Raw genomic sequence first — 22011 nt, forward strand, 5'->3', positions numbered from 1 at the left:
GCTTTTTACCTGCACTATCAAATTTGGTCCTTAAAAACCACTGACATAAGTCAGGGAGGCGTGGTGGCACACACCTTTAATCCCAGCACTCGGGAGGCAGAGGTAGGACGATTGCTGAGAGTTTGAGGCCACTCTGAGACTACATAGTTAATTTAATTCCAGGTCAGCTTGGACCAGAATGAGACCTTAGCTCAAAAAACCAAAAGAAAACAACAATAAAAACCCAAAGGACCACTGACATCATCACCCTTCAGTCATTCAGTCAGCTGGTTGAGACTGCCAATCTGATGGCAAGACCATTCCTTTTTTGTTTTGTTTTCCAAGGTAGGCTCTAACTCTAGCCCAGGCTGACCTGCAATTCACTATGTAGTTTCAGGGTGGCCTTGAACTCACAGCGATCCTCCTACCTCTGCCTCCCGAGTGCTGGGATTAAAGGCGTGCACCACCACGCCCAGAAAAACCATTCCTTTTTAGTACTGTTTACTTTCTAGTGTGCTGGGCACATAGTACATTAACAGCCAATAGGGAGAGTTATCACATGATGCCCTCAAGACACACCCCGAGACAGAAGGACAAGGCGCCATCTCCCTCTCCTGCCTGCTCTGCTCCCATTCTGAGTCAGTGACAGTGATAGCCCTGCATGTTCTGTCAAAACACTCCAAGCTAAGACTCTCCCTAAACTCCTCAGCTAAATCTTGGTCAGATCTTTTAAACTACATCCAAATCATGTTCCTGTCTACTACCTCTTCATGTTGGTGACGATAATGCTCAAATGTACGTAACATGCTATGCTCTATGACAGAGATAATGACACAGTTTCTAAATGCTTCCCGTAGGAAATGAGTTCCGACGCCTCACTCTTTCCTGCTTCTTGGGACTCCATTTCCAGGGAAGGGAAATTACATGAAGGGAGGGCCTTCCATTACAGGCTGACACATAAGACTTGATTTCCAGAGCTTACACTTGTTCTGGAGTTTTAACAGTTCTCATATGATCTAGGGAATCCTTTTAAATATGCTAACCTAGCTGTGATGGAGAAATAAACAGGAATCAGCAAGCCAGGGTTTATTTACTTACACAGAGTACTTCTTGGAGGAGAGCGTGTGGCTTCAAATGTCATAGGTGTAGTGCAATCACACAGAGCCTCCCAGGTCTCACCAACCCACACTTAACAGATTCACTCCTGACCCTTGGCTTGCCTCATGAATCCACACATATATGCAGATTCTCCCAGCTCAAAGAACGGTGATATTGATCAAAATCAGCATTTCACTATACGGAGATGACAAAATCTGGTAGGAAAAGAGAGAGCAAGATCTGACAACTGAAATGTATAACTTTACCATTCTATTTTACAATGTTGTTTCCAGAAATCAACTGTGATAAAAAGCAAGAAATAATGATTTTTAAACAGTAAGATCTAAAGTTAGATTTAACAGTTTATTAAGATCTGTGTCATTTTTAAAAACATCAGTCCCTTAAACCATGTAGAAATAAGTATGCAAAAACAAAACATAATTTAAGCATGTGTAAGTAGATAGATGATCTGAAATTTGGAGTATTTAGTCACTTCCTTATTATGCTATGGCTGCCAAGTAATCCTTAACTTCAGTTGGAGTAAGCCTCCTAAAGCCAGCTTCATTGCAGATCCCAACTTCTATGTTATCTTCTGTCATTTGCCCTTCAAAGCTTTCCTATTGAGGAAGGAGGGGAAATGGTCAGTTGTTCAAGCAGTTCATTATACAATATATTTCATCAAGTTGGTAGATATTGCACTAACCTTCAGGGTTAAGATGGCTGTGTGGATGGCATCTTCTAGTTCTAAATCTTCATTATATCTGAAGAAATATTTAGTAAATATAAGATGTTATAGCACTGTTTACATTTTTATGCCTATTTTAAATACTATGATAGTAAAAGCACAAAATCTCTTAATCTACCACTTAAACATATCAAACTACAGTCATCTCATTGAGACAGATATCCTCAAATAAGAACTGCCAACTACTTAGTGCTCAATTCCCAGAAATGTGAAATGTCAGTATGAAAATAAATTTGTGATGTGATAGTAACAAAGCAAAATTCAAACCACTGTCAAAAGTTTGTTCTTATGTGATAGTGTGTTGTAAGATTCATTAACAAAGAAGAGTTACGGGAAAGTGTTTTGTAAGCCTAGCATTCAGTTTACTTGAAAGTCTAAGATCTTTAATAATCTTGATATTCATATTACAAGGAAATGTACTGAGGAGGGTCCTCCAACGACACTGAGCATGGGACACAGCTGGGAAGAAATGAAGGCAGTGTGCTGTGCTCTACAGACAGCAAGTTTACACAGTGCACACACAAGGAATCTGCTCAGTATCAACCACTGTTTTCTGCTTTTTGTTTTGTCTTTCTGAGACAGGTTCTCTCTTCATAGCCCAGATTAGCCTCAACCTTGCAGCAATCCACCTGCCTCAGCACCCTCCCACACATGCATATTATAGGCATGAGCCACTATGCATGGCTGTTAAAGTTTTTATTTTTATAATATAGTCACTACATATTTTTCTACACTAAATAGAATATTTTATTTTTGAACTGATGAGTGTTTAAAAAAATCCAAATGAACATTTAACAACCACAGAATGTGAAAATGTCCTTCAGAAATGAATAATCCTACCATTTAATCAGCTGAGGACAAGGAAACCAGATATTAGAAAGTTTTATCTATAAGTAGACTCAAGCACAGAGGGACACCAAAAAGCTGCTCAGATTCATGACATTAATAATTTGTATGGGATATTGTAAGTTCAGTTTGTGCAGGAAACCAGTGACAATGAACTTGCCTTTTCTCAAGGAAAGTCTTCCCATTTACATAGTTCTTCCCCATTGCTGTGGCCTTCCAGGCAAAGTAGGCTCCCTAATCAGAAACAGAAATAGTGTACTTGTAAAACACTTGTGAGGACGCAACAACGGCTCAGCTGCTGAAGGATCGTGTGTGCTAAACCTGCAGGCCTGAGTTCATTTCCCAAGCCATCCAGGTAAGCTGGACATTTAAAAAGGCACAAGTGTCTGGTGTTCATCTGTAGTGGCAAGAGGTCCTGACATATCCAAACACACACACAAAATAATTATAGCAACAGAAAGTAGTGCAAGCTCACACACTCAAGTAAATAAATACATAAACAATTAAACGATCCTATCCAGTTTACCTCAGAAGCAGACTTGCTTTTGTCTTTAATAAATGGTAAAAATATATGTATAGGGTTCAGCAGTTAAAGGTGCTTGCTTAAAACATCCATACACCATAGAATTGTTTTAAAATAACTTCCTAGGGCTGGAGAGATGGCCCAGCGGTTAAGCGCTTGCCTGTGAAGCCTAAGGACCCCGGTTCGAGGCTCGGTTCCCCAGGTCCCACGTTAGCCAGATGCACAAGGGGGCGCACGCAGAGGCTGGAAGCCCTGGCGCGCCCATTCTCTCTCTCCCCCTCTATCTGTCTTTCTCTCTGTGTCTGTCGCTCTCAAATAAATAAATAAATAAATAATTCCTAAATTCCTTTATGACTCATTAGTAAATAGTTTGTAACACTATGTTTTATGCCTAAGACTTCCTCAGGGGAAGAGGGGAGAGTGGAACGCTTAAGAGTTCTGATACATGGCCGGGCGTGGTGGCGCACACATTTAATCCCAGCACTCGGGAGGCAGAGGGAGGAGGATAGCCATGAATTCAAGGCCGCCCTGAGACTACATAGTGAATTGCAGGTCAGCCTAGACTACACTAAAACCCTACCTCACCCCCCCCAAAAATAAGATTTCTGATATATAACAGAGCCTCGTCTGCTCAAGACATAACTACAGAGAGGAAAGCATATCAAATGTATTAAGTGTAGATTAAACAAACAGAAGTAGAGCAAAAGATGGACATAACTGCAGAGTTGAGGTCTCTGCCACATACTGGAAAATTAAGAAGCTCACAGATGGGTTAAAAACTCAAGTATTATTATGCTGGCTTTTAAGTTTATAAGGTTAGATCATAAGATGTGAATTGAGAGTACCTGAAATTGTCTAATTATTTGTAGACAATATTCAGTTCCTAACCTTGAATTTTTTCTTCGGGTTCTCCTCACTAGGACAACATGAAGTAGTAGTCACTGTAGAATCACCTTCTAACTCAGATGTCAACTTTCTTTTTCAGAAAAGGCATAGGTTTCCCCCTTAATTTGTAAGGCACTGAATTCAAGATAGTTGATTAGGGCTTTGGAGGGAGAGTCGCACTCAAACCAGTCCCAAGATTAAGGTGACAGCAAAGATGACAACGTGGCCTCTGGAGCCACACCTCTCAGTGGTGTTTGCCACGGAGGGTCTCACTGAGCAATGAGAGCCAACGACAGGAACAAGTCACTCAAGTGTGTGACATTAATGAACATGAAAAACAAAGGGCAAAATTAACATACCTGTAGCTTCCTTGTAAGACTGAATTACAGAAATTTTGAATGTAAAAATAAATGAATGCTGCGTCACTCAGTGCCTCTCAAAATCCAATCGAGAAACAAACAATGCCACGAGATCTTAAGGTTTTCATCGGTTCTATCTGTACTACATAGGTAAAAAGTAATTTTAACAAACTTCAAATAGATTTAATTATGCTTACAGATGGATCCGACTGAAATAAATAAGGCCGTCCCTCATTCCATCCACAAATAAGTAAAGAAACTCCAAATGGACGAACACCACTGTAGATAAAAAATTAAAAATTACTTGGTATCAATTTTAGAATTTACTCTTAGGTAAAGCAAATTATCAAGTAAACAAATTATTAACTGAATTACACTTACTAACTTTAATTTCTAGAGGAGTCAATTTAACGTGAATTCTTTGTACGGCAGTGAGGAACAGTGGCAAATACTTCTAGAGTACATGAAGTGACACCCCAAAAGTTCATGCATGAAAAGTTAACTCAACACATGAGAACTGGCAAGATGGTGAGTGTGGAGGGCACAGTGGGAGGCAACAGGTTGCGGGACCCTCCTGGGAAAGGATTTATGCTGGTCTCTACAATGGGCAAGGTCTTGAAAGAGTGCACTAGTTCCCACAAGAACGGGGTGTTCTAAAGAAAGGAGCAAGCTTCACCTCTTCCTCCACTCTCGCTTTCTCTTTCTATACGGCCTCTGGCCATGCGATGTTACCTGCCAGAAGAGCCTGACCAGCACTTACCCAGCACCATACTCGGACCTCCGGAACTGCGAAGTAAAGACACCCTTTGCTTGTGGGTGTGTGAAGCACTGTCTCAGACACCTTGTTACAGCAACACAAAGTGGACCGCACCCACCTAAAAGCAGCCCGACCACTACCCACAGCGCAGGGCTACCCTAGTGTCGGGACAGATTCCCATGAGCGCCTCTTCCTGGAGGCTCATCTGCCACCCGCACTTCACGCAGTGAATATGAGAACACTGGTACTGAAATGCTCCTGCTTCCCTCAGGTGCTCACGTCACTCTGTCTGAAAAGCTAAGTGAAGAGACAGTGTGGACCGTCTGCCTGGAAAGAATCAGGGACACTTTTAAAATCTACAAAGTGTTCTAGATAAATAGGAAAATATTCACTTTTATTTCAGCTTTTTGATTTGTTTTGGATTGTTTTTATGTAATCCAAGCTGGCCTTGAACTCATGACCTCCCTCTCTCAGCCACACAGCGCTGGGTTTAAAAGTGCGCACCAACACTAGTCAGTTTTTTTTTTCCCTTAAGAAAACACTGCAAGTCAAAATCAGAAATATTCATCATCACAGTGATTTTTTTTCCATTTCTTAAGAAAATATATCAGTAGTAAGTCTCCTTTGATAACGTTGCTCCTTCTTCTAACTCTGAGTTACTGACACATCAAGTGCTGAGTGCCGCTTACCCTGACTGGGTGTACTCCTGCATCACAGAAGCAACTCTCTGAACCAGCTGAGCTGTAGGAATGGGCTCTTGGTAAACAAGATAGTACTGCTGAGCAAGTTTTCGGGCTCTGTGCACAAGCACCCTAAGAAATAAGAAAAAATGTCTAAGTTAAGGCATTCTACTATGGAAAACCTTCTCCCAAAGGCACATTCTCGGCACAAGCTTAACATGCATGTCTCCATTAACAGCCATCAGCTCACAGCCGGTCTGGCTCTGATGCCTGGCTGCAGTGACTTAAAGGAAGTCGAGGAAGTAACAGTATGAGACAAACAGCAAAAGGAAGAAAAGTGGCGCCTAGGGTATGGTCAGCTCAAAAGTAGTAACTTTAACATACAAATGAGAGCTGTACCTCCCTTTGTGGCCTTTTACTTTACTGAAGTTGTTAAGACAGGGATAACTACATAGCAGGCAAATATATAAGCAAGACAAAGATTGGTTTTCACCAGTTAAGCACTACTGATGTGAACTAGGCAGGGCCTTGTCACCCGTCTCTACCACTCATGTCCTTCCCCAAGCTCGCTCTGTCAGAGTCAGCCCTCTGCAGTGCTCCTTCTCTACCACAGGGACGGGACCCCCATGCTGCGGCTGTGCACGTCCCAGTGACCTAGCATTGAAGTGAAACTCTCCTTCTACCTTGTTTCATAAAATCATGAGCAATAAGGCAATACTTTTCTATTTGTAAATGGCAGAAAGCTGTCAATCTCTTTCAACTAGCTGAGACCCAGACATAACAGGAATTCTCACTTTTTTCCTGTGAAACACAAGGGTAGCAACTCCTACAGCCTGCGAGGCCTGACTGGCCCTATCCTCTGCAACTTTCAGTGGACTTTGAAAACTTTGTCCCTTGGACAAAAACAGAAATAAAGATTATATCAGGTAAGCTGGGCACAATGACACATGCCTTTAATCCTAGAACTTGGGAGGCAGAGGTTAGCACTATATGATTCCTGCCTTTTTTTGCTTCCTAAACTATCTTACCATCAGTTTATTCTAACATGTCTTTATTCTAACGTGAATATCTTTGATCATTTTCAAAGCACAACGGGGACCACAAAAGCCCTTTCTCTGCCAAGTTCCTGGATAGTAGAAAGCAGATAGTGATCAAACGAAAAAGTACTCAACACAAGCAACTGGGTAACACTAGGTTAACTTCCTCACAGTAATCCCTACAGGCAAACTAAACGTAGCTGTGACATGTAGCTGGGCAAACAGGAGACTGGCTGGTCATTTCGTGAGGCAGTGAGGACAAGTATAGATGATACACAGTACCTGTAATCTGGGCCCATGCCGCTATACACCAAGCCTATATGCTTGGTAATTGGCTCCACTTTGTGTACACTTCGCTCATCATACAGAATGGATTTCTGTTTCTTCTCAGTTGCTAATACCACACCATTTGCAGCTTAAAAACAAAAAGACCTAAATGTTTAATAAATTAAAGACAGTTTTTCATTAGCTTTCTTATTATGGATGCATTAAACCCAAATTTCTTTGTTACTGTCTACAATTTAAAAACCATTCTTTCTACATTTTCCTATCAAAATAATGCAGGGAAAACTAAGTCGATTTTTCTCTGAACCAAGACAACCCCCATAGCTGGTGCTGGGAGACGGTTCAGTGAGTAAAGTGCTTGCCATGTAAGCAAATGAGTTCAGATCTATAGCACCCATGTAAGTGCCAGCTACGGTGGTTGGAACCCGTAATCCCGGCAGTGGGGATGTGGAAACAGGTTCTCGAGGGGCTTGCTGGCTAGTCTAGTTGAATTGATGCGTTCTAGGTTCAGAGATCCTAAAGACACCAAAACTCTACATCTTCTCTCTACACACAGAAGTACACACACACATGCATGCACACCACACACATACAACCCCACACAAAGAGTAATACACAATGTCTTCTAATCCTAGTCTAGGATTCCTGAGCATTTACAGGTTTTAAAATAATGGATTTCTAACAACTTAACTGTTTGTTCTGATAATATAAATCATGTAACATGAAGCAGCTTCCTCTCTATTTTATAATTAAACTTTTCTAACTCACAGCAAGGATAAATTGCCAGTTGAAAGAGGAAGAATCAGCAGAAAACCAAAATACTAGATTTCTACATAGCAAAGGGTACTTAACAGATTAAGGTGCTACATTTCCTCTGAATTTTAAATTAGTACACTGTCCTGAATGCTAGTCTCTTTAAATGTCAAAATCTCTAACAAAGACTGTTAAGAATTTTTTTATATCAATTAACTTATAAATGAATTCCTAATCCCTCCACCACCATAAAAGTAACTGTTAACAAGTATCTGAAGAGATTGAAGCATTTAATTACCTTTAATTCCCACCGAAGGGGCCCCTCCAGCCACAGCAGCCAAAGCATATTCGATCTGGACAAGTTTACCAGATGGGCTTAAAAGGAAACAAAAGTATTGACCGGTTCGTATATTTTCAGATATGCACTATAGGAATACTTCTGAGAGAGAGAGCACACATATAGGTCAAATGTCATTAATCAAAGGCCAAAGAACTGTTATCCTTTGGAATTTATCATGATGTTATTCAGAAACTAAGTTCACAAGGATATTTAAATACAAGCATAGTAAGGTACTAATTCTCTGTCTCGTGTGTGTGTGTGTGTGTGTGTGTGTGTGTGTGTGTGTGTTCACGTTTGTGTGCAGGGGTGCCAAACACTGGAGACCAGTGGTCAATGAAGACATCTTCCTCCCACTGCCTTGCACTTTATTTTTTTGAGAGAGGGACTCTCCCAGAGCCACAGCACAAGATTCAGCTAGACAAGCCCGGAAGAAAGCCCTGTGGCTGGCTCCTCCTGTCCCCACTTCCCCTGCACTGGATTACTGGGCATACCATCACACCCAGCTGGGAGTCCAAACTCAGTTCCTCCTGCTACAGCAAACAACTTTACCCACTCAGCCATCTATCTGGCTCCTTTTAGGCTGCTGCTGTTTGTGTCTGCCACTCGGAGAAGGTTTTACTACTGTCTCTTTTTACCACTTACAAACTTGGTGACTTTAGGCAAGTCAAACCACTATTCATCTGTAAAATGAATGTGACATACTGCAGCTTCAAAGATTGTTGGGATTAATAAATGATGCCTACAAAAGTTTCTGGTACAAAATTAGCAATAACCAAAAACACTGCGTAATATCAAATAGTAGCATTTCATGAGAGTTTGGAATCTGTCTGTTCCATAACACAAAAGCCTACATCTTAATCTTAATCTAAATCTAAATCTTAAAGCACACATCCACCCAAATACAATGTGATCTAATAATTAAGCATGCGTTTTCGTCTAGTAGTTTGGGTGCCTCACAGATCTGACAGAAAACTAGCTCTTTCACTGTGTAGTCTCGATGCTTCTAGCGTCAAGGAAGAAAGCGAAGGCAGCATAGGTTTGAGAAGACACAACAGAGGCTAATGGTTAGCATGGCTGCCTTCCGGAAGACACGACTGCCACCGGGCATCTAAGATTCAGACCTAACGGTGAAGCAGCGTCTCAGCGCCCCACCAAGTTGCAGAAGCTCCCGCGTCAGCAAGCGCTGAGCGGATCATCGCAGACGGGTCACCCAGACGGTCTTCCGGCCTCCTCTGCGCAGAGAGTGCCCGGCCAGGGTCCCCGGTGCACCCCAGGTGAGACGGCCAGGGTCCCCGGTGCACCCCAGGTGAGACGGCCAGGGTCCCCGGTGCACCCCAGGTGAGACGGCCAGGGTCCCCCGTGCACCCCAGGTGAGACGGCCAGGGTCCCCGGTGCACCCCAGGTGAGACGGCCAGGGTCCCCCGTGCACCCCAGGTGAGACGGCCAGGGTCCCCGGTGCACCCCAGGTGAGACGGCCAGGGTCCCCGGTGCACCCCAGGTGAGACGGCCAGGGTCCCCCGTGCACCCCAGGTGAGACGGCCAGGATCCCCCGTGCACCCCAGGTGAGACGGCCAGGGTCCCCGGTGCACCCCAAGTGAGACGGGCAAGGTCCCCGGTGCACCCCAAGTGAGACGGCCAGGGTCCCCGGTGCGCCGCAGGTGAGACGGCCAGGGTCCCCGGTGCACCCCAGGTGAGAAGGCCAGGGTTTCCCGTGCACCGCGGGTGAGACCCCCTAGATCTATGCCCGCCATGCCTCACCAGCCCCGGGCCTCCCCGGCCTTCTGCCCGGACGTGACTTTGCAAAGCCACATTTCCAACCGCATCCCCTCCAGGGTCCTCCGGAAGTCCCAGCGCAGACCCACAGCAAACGCAGCAGGCCCATGGAAACGACCGTAAGGCGGGCTACGCCGAGGCCGCGGCCCCCTTCCATACCTGAACGTAGTCAGCGAAAAGCTGTAGCCGCGTTCCGCCATCTTCCCTTGGAGAGCAAACTCGTAGCCACGCACATGCGCACCACGGTCCGAACCGCTCCCGAGACATGATGGGAGTTGTAGTTTCCGCGTCGGGATTTGCCCGATTCAGTCTGTGCGCATGCTCCTACGGCAACAGGGGCGGGACCCAGAAGCCTTTGCGAGGAAGATGGCTCCGGCGCCGCGGCTTGTGCTGCTACTGCAGGCGGCGCCGCGGCGGCCTGCGGGCCCGGGCCTGCTCCGGGGCTGTTGGGAGCTGCTGCGGCGGAAACTGCAGCAGAGCTGGGCAGGCTTCTCCAGTCCTCCATGCGGTACGGGGGGCAAAGGTTTCGTGGGGACAGGGCTTGGTGAGGCCATCCCCGGGCCGGACGGTGGAAACAGCGCGGTTTGTTTTTTGGAGATGAGGTCCCACTCAGTCTCCCGGGCCGGGGCCGAACCCGCCAGGTAACTCAGGCCGGACTCGAACCCGCGGTCGTCCTCCAGCCTCAGCCTGCCGAGTACTCACATAACCAGCGTGAGCTACCTTTCCGGGAGATAATTCTGATTCTTGTATTTCCTTTAGGTACTTAATCACGTTCGCTAGAAGTAGCTTGGATGTTAAAGTTTTAAGTACTTTTGACAGTTACAACTTGTCACCGGGGTGATAATACTCAGGCATTCTGAACAGACAGTTTCACCAAGAAGTTATGTACCAGTATATCCCAAACGGCTACATAGTTTTATTTTGTTTTTTCTCTGTGCTTCTTGAGGTGATTTGCAAAACAGTCCATTAGCTTTCTCCACCAGTCATCCAGAAGTAGACTAAGACGGTCGCACGGTCCAGAGCCCGTCGTGTTGACCAGCAAGGCTGTGGTTCTGTGTACTTTCCACTTGTCTGCGCGTGCATATCTGTTGGCATCATAGTTGATTAAGTTAAGGGCAGTGATAGCTGGAAATAATAACTTGGGAACTAGAGATGTTTTGTTGTTGAATCTGTGAGTACTTTTCTTATCTATTGACTGTTTTGGGTTTGGTTTTTAGAAGCAGGGCCTCACTCTAGCCTAGGCTGACCTGGAACTCACTGTAGTTTTTTTTATTCTTTTTTAATGCACACACATTTTGGATAACTCCTTCCCCCGCCTGGCCCATCTCCCTATCCCTCCACCCTGCCTCAGCTCCCATTCCTGGCATTCCCCCTTTAACTTCCGAATCATTTACAATCTGCTGCCTTCTCTACCCTGTCCTTGAACCCTCGGTTTTCCCCCTCCCATGGCTCCTCCCTAGCGACTATTCCTTCTCTCCCACACAAACATAAAGAGTCTAAGCTAGATCCACTTACCACAGAGAACATGTGGTGTTTGTCTTTCTGCATCTGAGTCACCTCACTTCACCTCACACAACACTTTAAAATATATTTGCAAGCAGAGAACCAGAGAGAGAGTGGCTCTACCAGGGCCTGTAAATGAACTCCAGATGCATGCGCCACTTTGTGCATCTGGCTTCAAGTGGATACTGGGGAATCAAACCTGAGATTGCTTTACACGCAAGTGTCTTAACTGCCGAGCCATCTCTCCAACCCCAATATAATACTTTGCAGTTTCATCTATTTTCCATCAAATTTCATTTTTCTTTATGTCTGAATAAAATTCCATTTTATCCACATACCACATTTTTACTATCCATTCCTCGATTAAATGGACAACGTAGTCCGATTTCATTTCTGTGCTATTGTGAAAGCACAGCAATAAATACTGGCGCATATAGAGCCATTTAGAAATATGCCCAGGACCTGTATACCTGGGTCATGTGGTAGTTCTGTAATTTAGCTTTTGTGGAACCTCCACACTGCTTTCCATAGTGGCTACACCAGTTTACACTCCCACCAACAGTGAACAAGACTTCCTATGACTAAAATTGATTTCTTTCTCTTTTATTTTATTTATTTATTCGTGAGAGTATGGATGCCCCAGGACCTCTTGCTCCTGCAAATGAACTCGAGACACATGCTCTACTGTGCATCTTGCTTTATGTGGGTATTGGGAAATCAAACCTGGCTGTCAAGCTTTGCAGCAAACTTCCTTTAACTGCTGCGCCATCTCCCCAGCTCACAAATTCTGTATATCTGTATTTTATAGGACCAGCATTAGCAATCCAGGGCACACCCATATTCACAGAGCTAGCAAATGACACCACTGGAGATGACAGTTCCAGCCTTTTGGATAATGTCTTTTGGATGGCAGCTCCCAAAAACAGACGCACCATTGAAGTCAACCGGTGTAGGAGAAGAAACTCCCAGAAGCTTGTTAAAGTTAAGGTAATGTCATGGTTTATGTGGGTGTACTTTTTCTCATTTCTACTATTGAATAGCCTTGTGGTATATTCATACAGCTTACAGAAATTCTGAGTCCCCTTTGGTCTAAGTAAAGTATATATGTAGATATTTTCACTATGTAAATTTACTGAACTTTAGCCTATATACTAAACACAGTCAAGGAAGAAGTTTGGAGACTTTGGAAAAGATGTGGTTGTGAAGATCCTACAGAGTTTTTGAATGGAGAATTGGGGTTTTGAATTACAAATGAGTAAACAAATTAACATAATAGCACCAGGAATTTAAGTCAGAGGCAGTAGGTGCTGGACTGTGAGTTAAGTCAGGCAGTAGGTGCTGGACTGTGAGTTAAGTCAGAGGCGGTAGGTGCTGGACTGTGAGTTAAGTCAGAGGCGGTAGGTGCTGGACTGTGAGTTAGGTCAGAGGCGGTAGGTGCTGGACTATGAGTTAGGTCAGAGGCGGTAGTGGGCCGTGTGTTGAGGCACAGGCCATAGGCATGCTGGGCCCTGTGTTTAGGTGGAGGCAGTAGGTCTTTGGCCCCAAAGAAGCAGCTAAGGCAAAAGGAATTTGCCAGTGGTTGCGTATCTATTAAATGGTATAGCCAGAGTTTCACTGCTGCCAATCTGACTTTTTAAAAATTTTGGAAATGGGAAGAAGAGGTTTCCAATTAGGCCCACTAGGTGTCTAGAATTATAAAACCAAAAGCATTAGTCATATCCCATTGTGTAAAGCATCTAAAGGAAGGAGCAGAAAGGAAGACAGGTAAGACCATGAAGCTGCCCCTTAGGTTTTCCGTATTTGGTCCCATCACTCCCTTGCACTGAGCTGCATTCTCAACTCAACTTGAATGAGAAGAATCTGCATCACAGTCAGGTCTTCTGTGCTTCAGCGATTTCAAACTGGCTCGTTATGAGCATTAGCACCCTACCATATAATCGATACATAGGTGTTTGCATGAAACATGCAAGAGTAGTGATGTTTTAATGTGCTGGATGTTGTGTAGCTGTACATAAACTTTGTATCTTCCATCTAAAGACAACTGTTGCCCTCTGCCCCGTCACTTCTGATCAAAGTACATACCGTGTTCTGTCTTTCTGCCTGTGGACCCTTTATTAAATCAAATTACATAACATCAAAAAAAAATTTAGGAGAGGGAGAGAAAGAAACAGATATATATAGAGAGAATGGGTTTACCAGGGCCTCCAGACGCCTGTACCACCTTGTGCATCTGGCTTATTATGGTTCCTGGGGAATTGAACCTGAGTCCTTTGGCTTAGCAGGCAAGCACCTTCACTGCTAAGCCATCTCTCCAGCCCCCAATCTGACTTTGAACCAGTGTTCTTCTCTTGGAACTCTGTGTGTGTGTGTGTGTGTGTGTGTGTGTGTGTGTGTGTGTGTGTTTTCTGTGCTCAGATGATTCCAGATTGCTCTTCCCTGCAGTGTGGATGAACTCCTCATTCACCTCCAGTGTGTGTGTTCTGTGGTCAGATGATTCCATATTGCTCTTCCCAGTGTGAATGAACTCCTCATTCACCACTCATGTGTGTGTGTTGCATGCGCCTTAGAATTTGCACCACTGCTAACTTTGTAGCATGTTGCAGCAGCCCTGTGTAGAGGAAACTCAGCAGATTTCCTGCATTCACCATTAAACCCTTTGAGGTTAAGTGACAAATTAATCCTAAGTCATGGTTTCGGCTAAACTTAAATCTGGAACTCATAAGTGTTACAACTTCATAAAATTTATGGTCTAGGAGATGGCTCAGCAGTTGAAAGCACTTGCTTGCAAAGCCTCAGTACTCATATAAAGCCACATGCATGAAGTAGTACATGTGTCTGGAGTCTGGAATTTATTTGCAGAGGCAAAAGGCCCTGATATGCCCTCTGTCTCTGTCTCTCTCATTCTTTCTCTTTCATCAGATAAATTAAAAAGTATATTAGGCCGGGCATTGTGGCACACGCCTTTAATCCCAGCACTTGGGAGGCAGAGGTAGGTGGATCGCCTTGAGTTCAAGGCCACCCTGAGATTACATAGTGAATTCCAGATCAGCCTGGGTTAGAACTACCTTGAAAACCAAAAAAAAAAACCTTAACATTTAGTCTTGGGGAATTAGACCAATTCATTGCATACTTCCTCTGGTCATTTCCTTTGTGACTTGTTCCCTATTAATAGTATTACTGCTGGGTAGGGAATATAGTGGAGCCAGTGGCTGACGAGAGTTTATTCTTTTCAGAAAACAAAGTCTTTTGACTTCTCCTTCACAGACCACTCTTCCAAGTACCTGAAGCTTTGGTGCCCCTGTTTTTATTCTTTATATTTTCTTTCAGCTCTGCCTTCAGATTATGTTGAAAGGTTATAAGAGGGTTTGCTATAGTTAAGGTTGAATCATATGTATAAAATCATCAAAACACCCTCAAATTATAACACAAGAGGAGTATTTCATTAAAGATACTCAGTGCTCACATGAAAGGGGACATTAGGCCACAGTGAGGTCTGTACTGTCTCCAGGAATGTAAGTCGCTCTAGTCTGGTAAAGCTGAGGGAACCAGACGATCCTGTTCTTACCTTGTTTGCGCCAGACAGACACGTTTACTTTCCTGACGTTTGGTTTAAGATACTGTCGGAATGGGTTATTATTGTGGTATCGGTGTCCTCCTTATTAGTTATTTTTAGGATTTGGAGTTGGGGGGTAAAAATGTACTAGATGCAAAATGTTTTAAGTCCGGGTTCCAGTCAGAGTTTTCTTAGTAATCCCAACTCAGTGTTACTATTTTGCAGTTTTTCTGTTAAAATGAAACATATGACTCCATGTAGTGTTAACATTCTCAGAAGGCTAAAATATGTGTTTGTTTGTTGTTTTAAAGAACAATATAGATGTTTGCCCCCAGTGTGGTCACCTGAAGCAGAAGCATGTCCTTTGTGGCTATTGCTATGAGAAAGTGCAGCAGGAGACCAAAGAAGTCAGAAAACAAATATGGAAGCAAGAAGGGGGACCTTTTAAGGCTCCTCCCTTAGAGACTGTGGTGCTGTATACCGGAGAGACGCCCTCCGAACAAGATCAGGGCAAGAGGATTGTTGAACGAGACAGGAAAAGGCCGTCCTGGTTCACCCAGAATTGACACCAAAGAGGCTGGAAAGATAACTCCATAGCAAGACATCTGTCTAGGAATTGGAAGTCTTTGTGGTTATATGGTGTGCCTGTTTAAAATATAAAAATATTTTATAAGTAGTTTTAATTGAGGTACTTGTAAGAATGTATCATGAATAAACAAAATGTTTTGTGGTTTAATATGTCTGTTTTTATTACACTATTGGGCTTGAATTAAACCTAAAATTTCCAGAACAAAACTAGAAAATGAAAATTTAAGTTCATGGCAAGAATTAAATGTTTGGGCTTTGGTTTCATTTGCTGATTTTTTTTTAAGGCAAGAAAATATAACTACTTCATAGAAATAGACTTTAATAGGACTCCTTCATGGAAATAGTTTGAATTCTTCTTGCCTTTGCCATTCCCCTTCCACTGAACCTCTTCTTTCCAGTGATGTCTGTTTTTGTTTGTTTGTTTTTTCTTTTCTTTTTTGGCCCCCTTCATCCATGATGGAATGCTGACGGGCCCAATATCGTGAGAGTCGTGACAGCCACTGTGAGGCATGACTGGGGCAGCCACTTCCTGTGAAGTCAGCATTCAGTTATCTTATGTTTTGGTTTTTCGAGGTAGGGTCTCATTCCAGCTCAGGCTGACCTGGAATTCACTATGTAGTCTCAGGGTGGCCTTGAACTCACAGCAATCCTCCTACCTCTGCCTCCCAAGTGCTGGGATTAAAGGAAGGCATGTGCCACCATGCCTGGCTTTATTTTGATTTTTTTTTTTTAAAGGTGATTGTGTGTCAGTAAGAAAAGGTTTTGTTGGGTGTTTTTTGTGGTTGGTTGGTTTATCAAATTAAAATTACCTTTGGAGGCTTTGACTTATGAAACGTACTGTGCTAATTTATATAAATGAGAGAAAAATTGTTCTTATGTTTTACATTAAGTCAAAATCATATGCAAATGTAGATGTTTCTGGAATTTGTATTCTGGTTTTGGACAGGTTTTTAAAATTTATTTGAGACAGAATGGGTGCCCCAGGACCTCCAGCCACTGCAGATGAACTCAAGATGCATGCACCACCATATGCATCTGGCTTATATGGGTCCTGGGGAATTGCATATGGGTCCTTAGGCTTCGCAGGCAAGCAAGCACCTTGATCGCTAAACAGTCACTACAGTCCTTGGAGAGACTGTTTAGTAGAGGTGAATAAGTTGTGTTGTGTACAAAACTGCTAAGGACGTTTCTCTCTTGTGTATCCATTTAGGTCACTTCACATTTTAGCTTTCTAAAAATTTATTGCGTTTGCCTCTTTAATGTCCTCCAGTTCATGTTTTGTTCTCACACTTCTGTTTCTGTGTCCACCTTGAGCCCAAGGGTTAACTGTCTTGTTTCCTGATTTCTTCAGAAAAAATTGAGATGAGGTAGCTAGGTTGAGCGTTCAGCTAGCTGGCTGAAGGAGGCTGGTCTGGCCACAGCAAGAGCCTCTCTGGAACTGGTCATCTACAGTAGGATCAGCATGAAGCAAAAGGTGACCACTGCAAGCAAATGTTAAGCCAAGATACTGAGAATCCTCATCCTTGGGCCTGTGTCCACACAGAGTGGCACTTCCTGTCCTGGGCTGCTCGGACTTCCTGAGGTCCTCCAATCTGACCTTTGACCACCTGGAGCCTCCTGCCCCCCTCCCCTGAGGGCATTTCACCGAGATCCGATCTTTGCCTGTCTGCCCAGTGCCTCTTGCTCCCCATCCTGATGCAGTACTTTTTCATTACTGGACCGACCAAGCAGAAGCAGCTTATGAGTGGAAAGGGTTTCTTTCAGGCCCACAGAATCCAGGTGAACACCCTCAGTGGGGAAGAAGCTGCATCCCTTCCGTGGATCATCACAGCTAAACCACCAAACTCGAACAGCCAGAGCTCCAACTGTACTGAACCCCTCAGGGCTGGGCTAAAAGATCCTGGGCAATGACAGCTCCTCTACTGCAGGGCTTCACCCACTGAAAACTGAAGTTGGAAGTTCAACCTTAATCAAAAGTCCCTGTGGCTAGCTGGGCCTGGTGGCACATGCCTTTAGTCCCACACTGGGGAGGCAGAGATAGGAGAGTACGTAGTGAATTCCAGGTCAGCCTGAGCTAGAGTGAGATTCCACGTCAATAAAACAAACAAAAACTCCCCAAGGCTATGGGGGGCATACGTTCACTTTCAAGGCACCATGCCAACTTGTACCCCACTCACGTCAACACATGCCCCAAGGGTTTACCAGTCAGGTCCTGTTGTAGTCCGGTTCGCATTGCTGCTAGAAATCACCCAACCAAGAGCAGCTTGTGGGGAAAAGAGATTAATTTTGGTTTATAGGCTCGAGGGGAAGCTCCACGATAGCAGGGGAAAATGATGGCATGAACAGAGGGTGGACATCACCCCCTGGCCAACATCAGGTGGACAATAGCAACTGGACAGTGTGCCAAACACTGGCAAGGTGAAACTGGCTTTAACACCCAAAAGCCTGCTCCCAACGATACACCACCTCCAGGAGGCGTTAATTCCCAAATCTCCATCAGCTGGGAACCTAGCATTCAGAACACCTAAGTTGATGGGAGACACCTGAATCAAACCACCACAGGTTCCCAGCAGGCATCCCTGGCTCCCTACAGGGAAAGCCTGCTGGCTTCTTGCTGTACCTGGGACAAGAGTGCTGTCAGTGAGTGTGACAGTTTCCTAAGCCAACCTGTGAGGCTTGTATTAAAAAGTAAAACATGAGTTTTTCTTTTTGCGTTCTAAGCATATGCTTTCTATAGTTTATGCCTTTGTTCATATGAGGAAGGAGCAGTTGTGAATATCAAAAATCTGCATTTTCAGATGCAAGGTGTTTATCAGCCATGCCAAGCACGATAGCTTATATCACATAAAATGCTGGAGAAGAAATCAAGTAACGGGAAAATGGACCAGCTGTTCAGATCAGACCAGCCAGCCACTTGACATTCACTAATGTATAACCAAGGACACAGTTCAAGGGCTTGGTTCTCAAATTAACACTCGTCTGTTCCTAGGGGAATTTCTGAAGGCCAGAAAAGCAAAGGAAACAATCCAAAACCCCAAGGCAGTCTCTACTCATGACTTTATAGGGAGAAATGCCAAGAAGGCCTAACGCTGAGGGGAGAAGGGGACAAGTGCTGAGTCCCAGTCCTCCTGAGGTACTCGGGGCGAAGGAAGACAGGCAGTGTGCGGTTTGTCTCAGTCGGGTCACAAACGGCCCTGTGTGGTTGGCAGGGTGTTCATGCGGCCATTTCATCGCTACGCCTGCACAGCAGCTTACAGGCATGGGACAAAATCGGGGTGCCGGGTAGAGATTCTGGGTATTCTGTAGATCTGAGGTGACAGTGACAGCCGGCCCCTGAGTGGGTGCAGCAGGTACCTGGTGAGGAAGCTGAGTTCATTATCCCCTTCCGGGGAGAGGCTGCACCCAAGAGAGCTAGCCTTATGTGAGCGTGGGTGGCCCGTGCCAAGAGTCATGTGCACAAGAACTGAGGCAGGACAGGAAGATAGTTTAAAGGGACACGGGAGGAAAACATCCTCTCACCCTGGAGTCAGGTTTTTTACCAGCAGGGACCCAAGTATTCCAGCACAATTTGCTATGAAAGTTGCCAGTAGAACTGGCAGTTGTTTCTTTTCTGGGTAGTCCATGGATGCTCCACATTCAGCATCCCAAGGTGTGTGTCCGTGATTAACTCTGAGGTCTGTCTGTCCTTCTGTGACCTCGTGGTGTCTTCCAACAGCTGCTCCTCACTGGTTTCCATGGCAAAGGGCGTCTGGACCTGTGACGTCTAAGGCAGGTGGAAAGACGTGCCACAGAGCAGAGATGCCCCAGCCCACTCACGGGGCGGCCCTTCGCGCTCTGCCCTTGACTGTGTCCCGTCTCCTGCGCAGGACACCAGCTTGGAGCAGTAAGGGTTCAGTGTGAAACAAGGCTGGGAGAAAAGTGAATGCTCCAGCCCACTCCTCCGGGAGTCTCCGCGGCCCAGGCTGGCGCTGGCTTTCCAAGGGCCATCAGAGGAGCCTCTGCCCTGCCAGCGCCTGCGCCAGCCTCGCTAGGGGGCAGCAGGTGGATGGCTCTGCTGGGCTTCGCTGCTGCACCGGCCTGGAAGCATGCCCGCTCCTTCCAGAGCATCACCCTGGGCCTACGGGGCGGGCTGACTGCACGGGAAGAGAAGAGCTTGTCTACAGTGCCGAGTAAGGCCAGCGGCTGCAGAAACGCTGCCACCCGTCATCAAGTCCCGTTCTTTCTCGCCCCATGCCCTTGAGCACATGCAGCCTGATTAATTGTCAACTCCGTCCTATGAACATTCTCTGCATGAAATCTCAGAATGCTACCGATACATTTCTCCAGTATCCTTTAATATTAGCATTTGACACACAAAAAAATGCTGATTTTAAAAATAATTTACAAGCTGGTCGTGGTGGCACACGCCTTTAATCCCAGCACTGGGGAGGCAGAGGTAGGGGGGTCACCATGACTTGGAGACCACCGTGAGACTCCGTAGTGAATTCGTGATCAGCCTGGGCTACAGTGAGACCCTACCTTGAAAAACCAATAATAATAATAATAATAATAATAATAATAATAATGACAATAATAGTATTTTACAGACTTTTCTTACCAGGAACAATTCTCTGTCTGCTCCCAGGTGACACCAGGCACTATCTATAGACATTTTGTCAAACTGTTAGGGAGGGCAGGTGTTACTGAGGTAATACGAACATTTTCTGCTATCAGTCTCGAGCAAACAAATTCTGTTTTGAATAAAGATCTAAGTGGAATTGGAACGTAATATGGAAAAAAAAAATCTCTGAACGTCTCGCCATGCCCTCCTGTCTTTTCCACACTAAACTCTCAGTGGCAGCTCTCATGCCTCTGCTTCCAATCTCGTGTATCTTCCTTCTGATCCATGTCATTCTGCCTCTGTTTATGTTTCTGGTGCTTGCTTGGCTCACTTACACATCCAACACATTGACATTTTGGGGCTGACACAGTAAAAGGAGAGCTGCTGGTCACTCCTACGTTTGCCAGCCAAGCCTGTAATCTAATACTTTTTCCCTTTGATGAAAGTCAAGTCACTTCAGCAAAACTCCAGTCATTCTTGATTTCTCCTTTGCCTTCTCATGTCTCATGTAACTCCTTTTGACTTTGTGTCATCTCCTGAATCCCAAGTGACATGTAGTTTGAAGAGACAGAGAGAGATACTAAAAGAAATACAATGGGGTGAGGCAAAAAATATATGTATGTGTGTGTATGTGTGTGTGTGTGTGTGTGTGTGTATATAATACAGATCAGGCTGTTAGCAAGGCCAAAGATAATATGGTCCAGTCCAATGTGATGTGGTTAAGGAGACAGGGAGAACTGAGGGTAACTGAGAAGTGTTTCAGAAGCAGGGTAAGCTAGATTTGGTGGCAGTTTGATAGTAGAAAGGCATGAAGGTGCAAGTGTGAGAGGCAATGGGGAGAGAGCCCATTGTTGCCACAGCACGGCAAGGAATTGTCTTTCCCTTAGGGGCCTCCACTCACACACAGGGTCCTTGTTCATGGCACGGGAAAGAATTTCAGGATGAGATAGACCAAAGCAAGCTTGGCGTTTACTAAGATAAGAAGTACACGCTTTGGAGCGGAGCATGAGTAGCTGACGCCCTGAGTGTCAATATGTATATGTATGTGTACATAAGTTCTGTGACTTTCTAAGTTACATTAGTCAAAGGATACAATTTACAAGGTTTAAAGAATATACTTTAAGCCGGGCATGGCAGCACACGCCTTTAATCCCAGCACTCAGGAGGCAGAGGTAGGAAGATCGCTGTGAGTTTGAGGCCACCCTGAGAATACAGAGTAAATTCCCGGTCAGCCTGGGCCAGAGTGAGTCTCTACCCTGGAAAAGAAAAAAAAAAAAAAAGTACTGTAAAATTTAAAAATAAGGCTGGGGAGATGGTTCAGCAATTAAAGACACTTTAAAGATTACTTAGTAAAATATATGAGCTGGTTTATTTTTCTTTAAAAAATGCACCTTTGTAAATGAAATTCTAAGGTGATTTTATGTAATTATATCATGTCAGTAGGCAAATTTGGCTTAATTGGTTGTGTTGAGGTTTCTTGACTCTTAACAGGAAAAGCAAGGAAGATCCCAGGGTGAGGGACTTTCTCCCCTTTTCATTTCCTTAATTTTCCCTAACTTTCTATCCTGTTCCTGCTTCAAAAGCAGGGATGGTTCCCAGGTTTCTAGCCTGAGCAACGAAGGGGACATGATGAGGAAGCCTGTGAGAGAATAATGCAGGTTCTCCTGCGGCGAGGGTGGAGAAGACCATTCACATTTTCTTTTTTAA

At 44.6% G+C, this 22011-nt stretch overlaps 2 protein-coding genes across 2 annotated transcripts; one reads left to right on the top strand and one right to left on the bottom strand.

The window, feature by feature from the left end:
• Positions 1–1421: 1421 nt before the first annotated feature.
• On the bottom strand, positions 1422–10307 carry Psma2 (proteasome 20S subunit alpha 2). Its single transcript, XM_045136172.1, has 8 exons — positions 10220–10307; positions 8246–8322; positions 7192–7324; positions 5882–6004; positions 4633–4714; positions 2829–2902; positions 1781–1838; positions 1422–1694 (listed from the first exon to the last, which is right to left on the bottom strand). The coding sequence occupies exons 1-8, from the start codon at positions 10258–10260 to the stop codon at positions 1578–1580; spliced, it is 705 nt and encodes a 234-aa protein (XP_044992107.1). The 5' UTR covers positions 10261–10307; the 3' UTR covers positions 1422–1577.
• A 119-nt stretch (positions 10308–10426) lies between these two features.
• On the top strand, positions 10427–15852 carry Mrpl32 (mitochondrial ribosomal protein L32). The gene is made up of 3 exons (XM_045136050.1): positions 10427–10568; positions 12372–12550; positions 15428–15852. Exons 1-3 carry the CDS (start codon positions 10427–10429, stop codon positions 15680–15682), a joined length of 576 nt encoding a protein of 191 aa, XP_044991985.1. The 3' UTR covers positions 15683–15852.
• The last annotated feature ends 6159 nt before the right edge of the window (positions 15853–22011 follow it).

Source organism: Jaculus jaculus, chromosome 16 (genome assembly GCF_020740685.1).
Source record: "Jaculus jaculus isolate mJacJac1 chromosome 16, mJacJac1.mat.Y.cur, whole genome shotgun sequence".
NCBI classification, from domain to species: Eukaryota; Metazoa; Chordata; class Mammalia; order Rodentia; family Dipodidae; genus Jaculus; species Jaculus jaculus.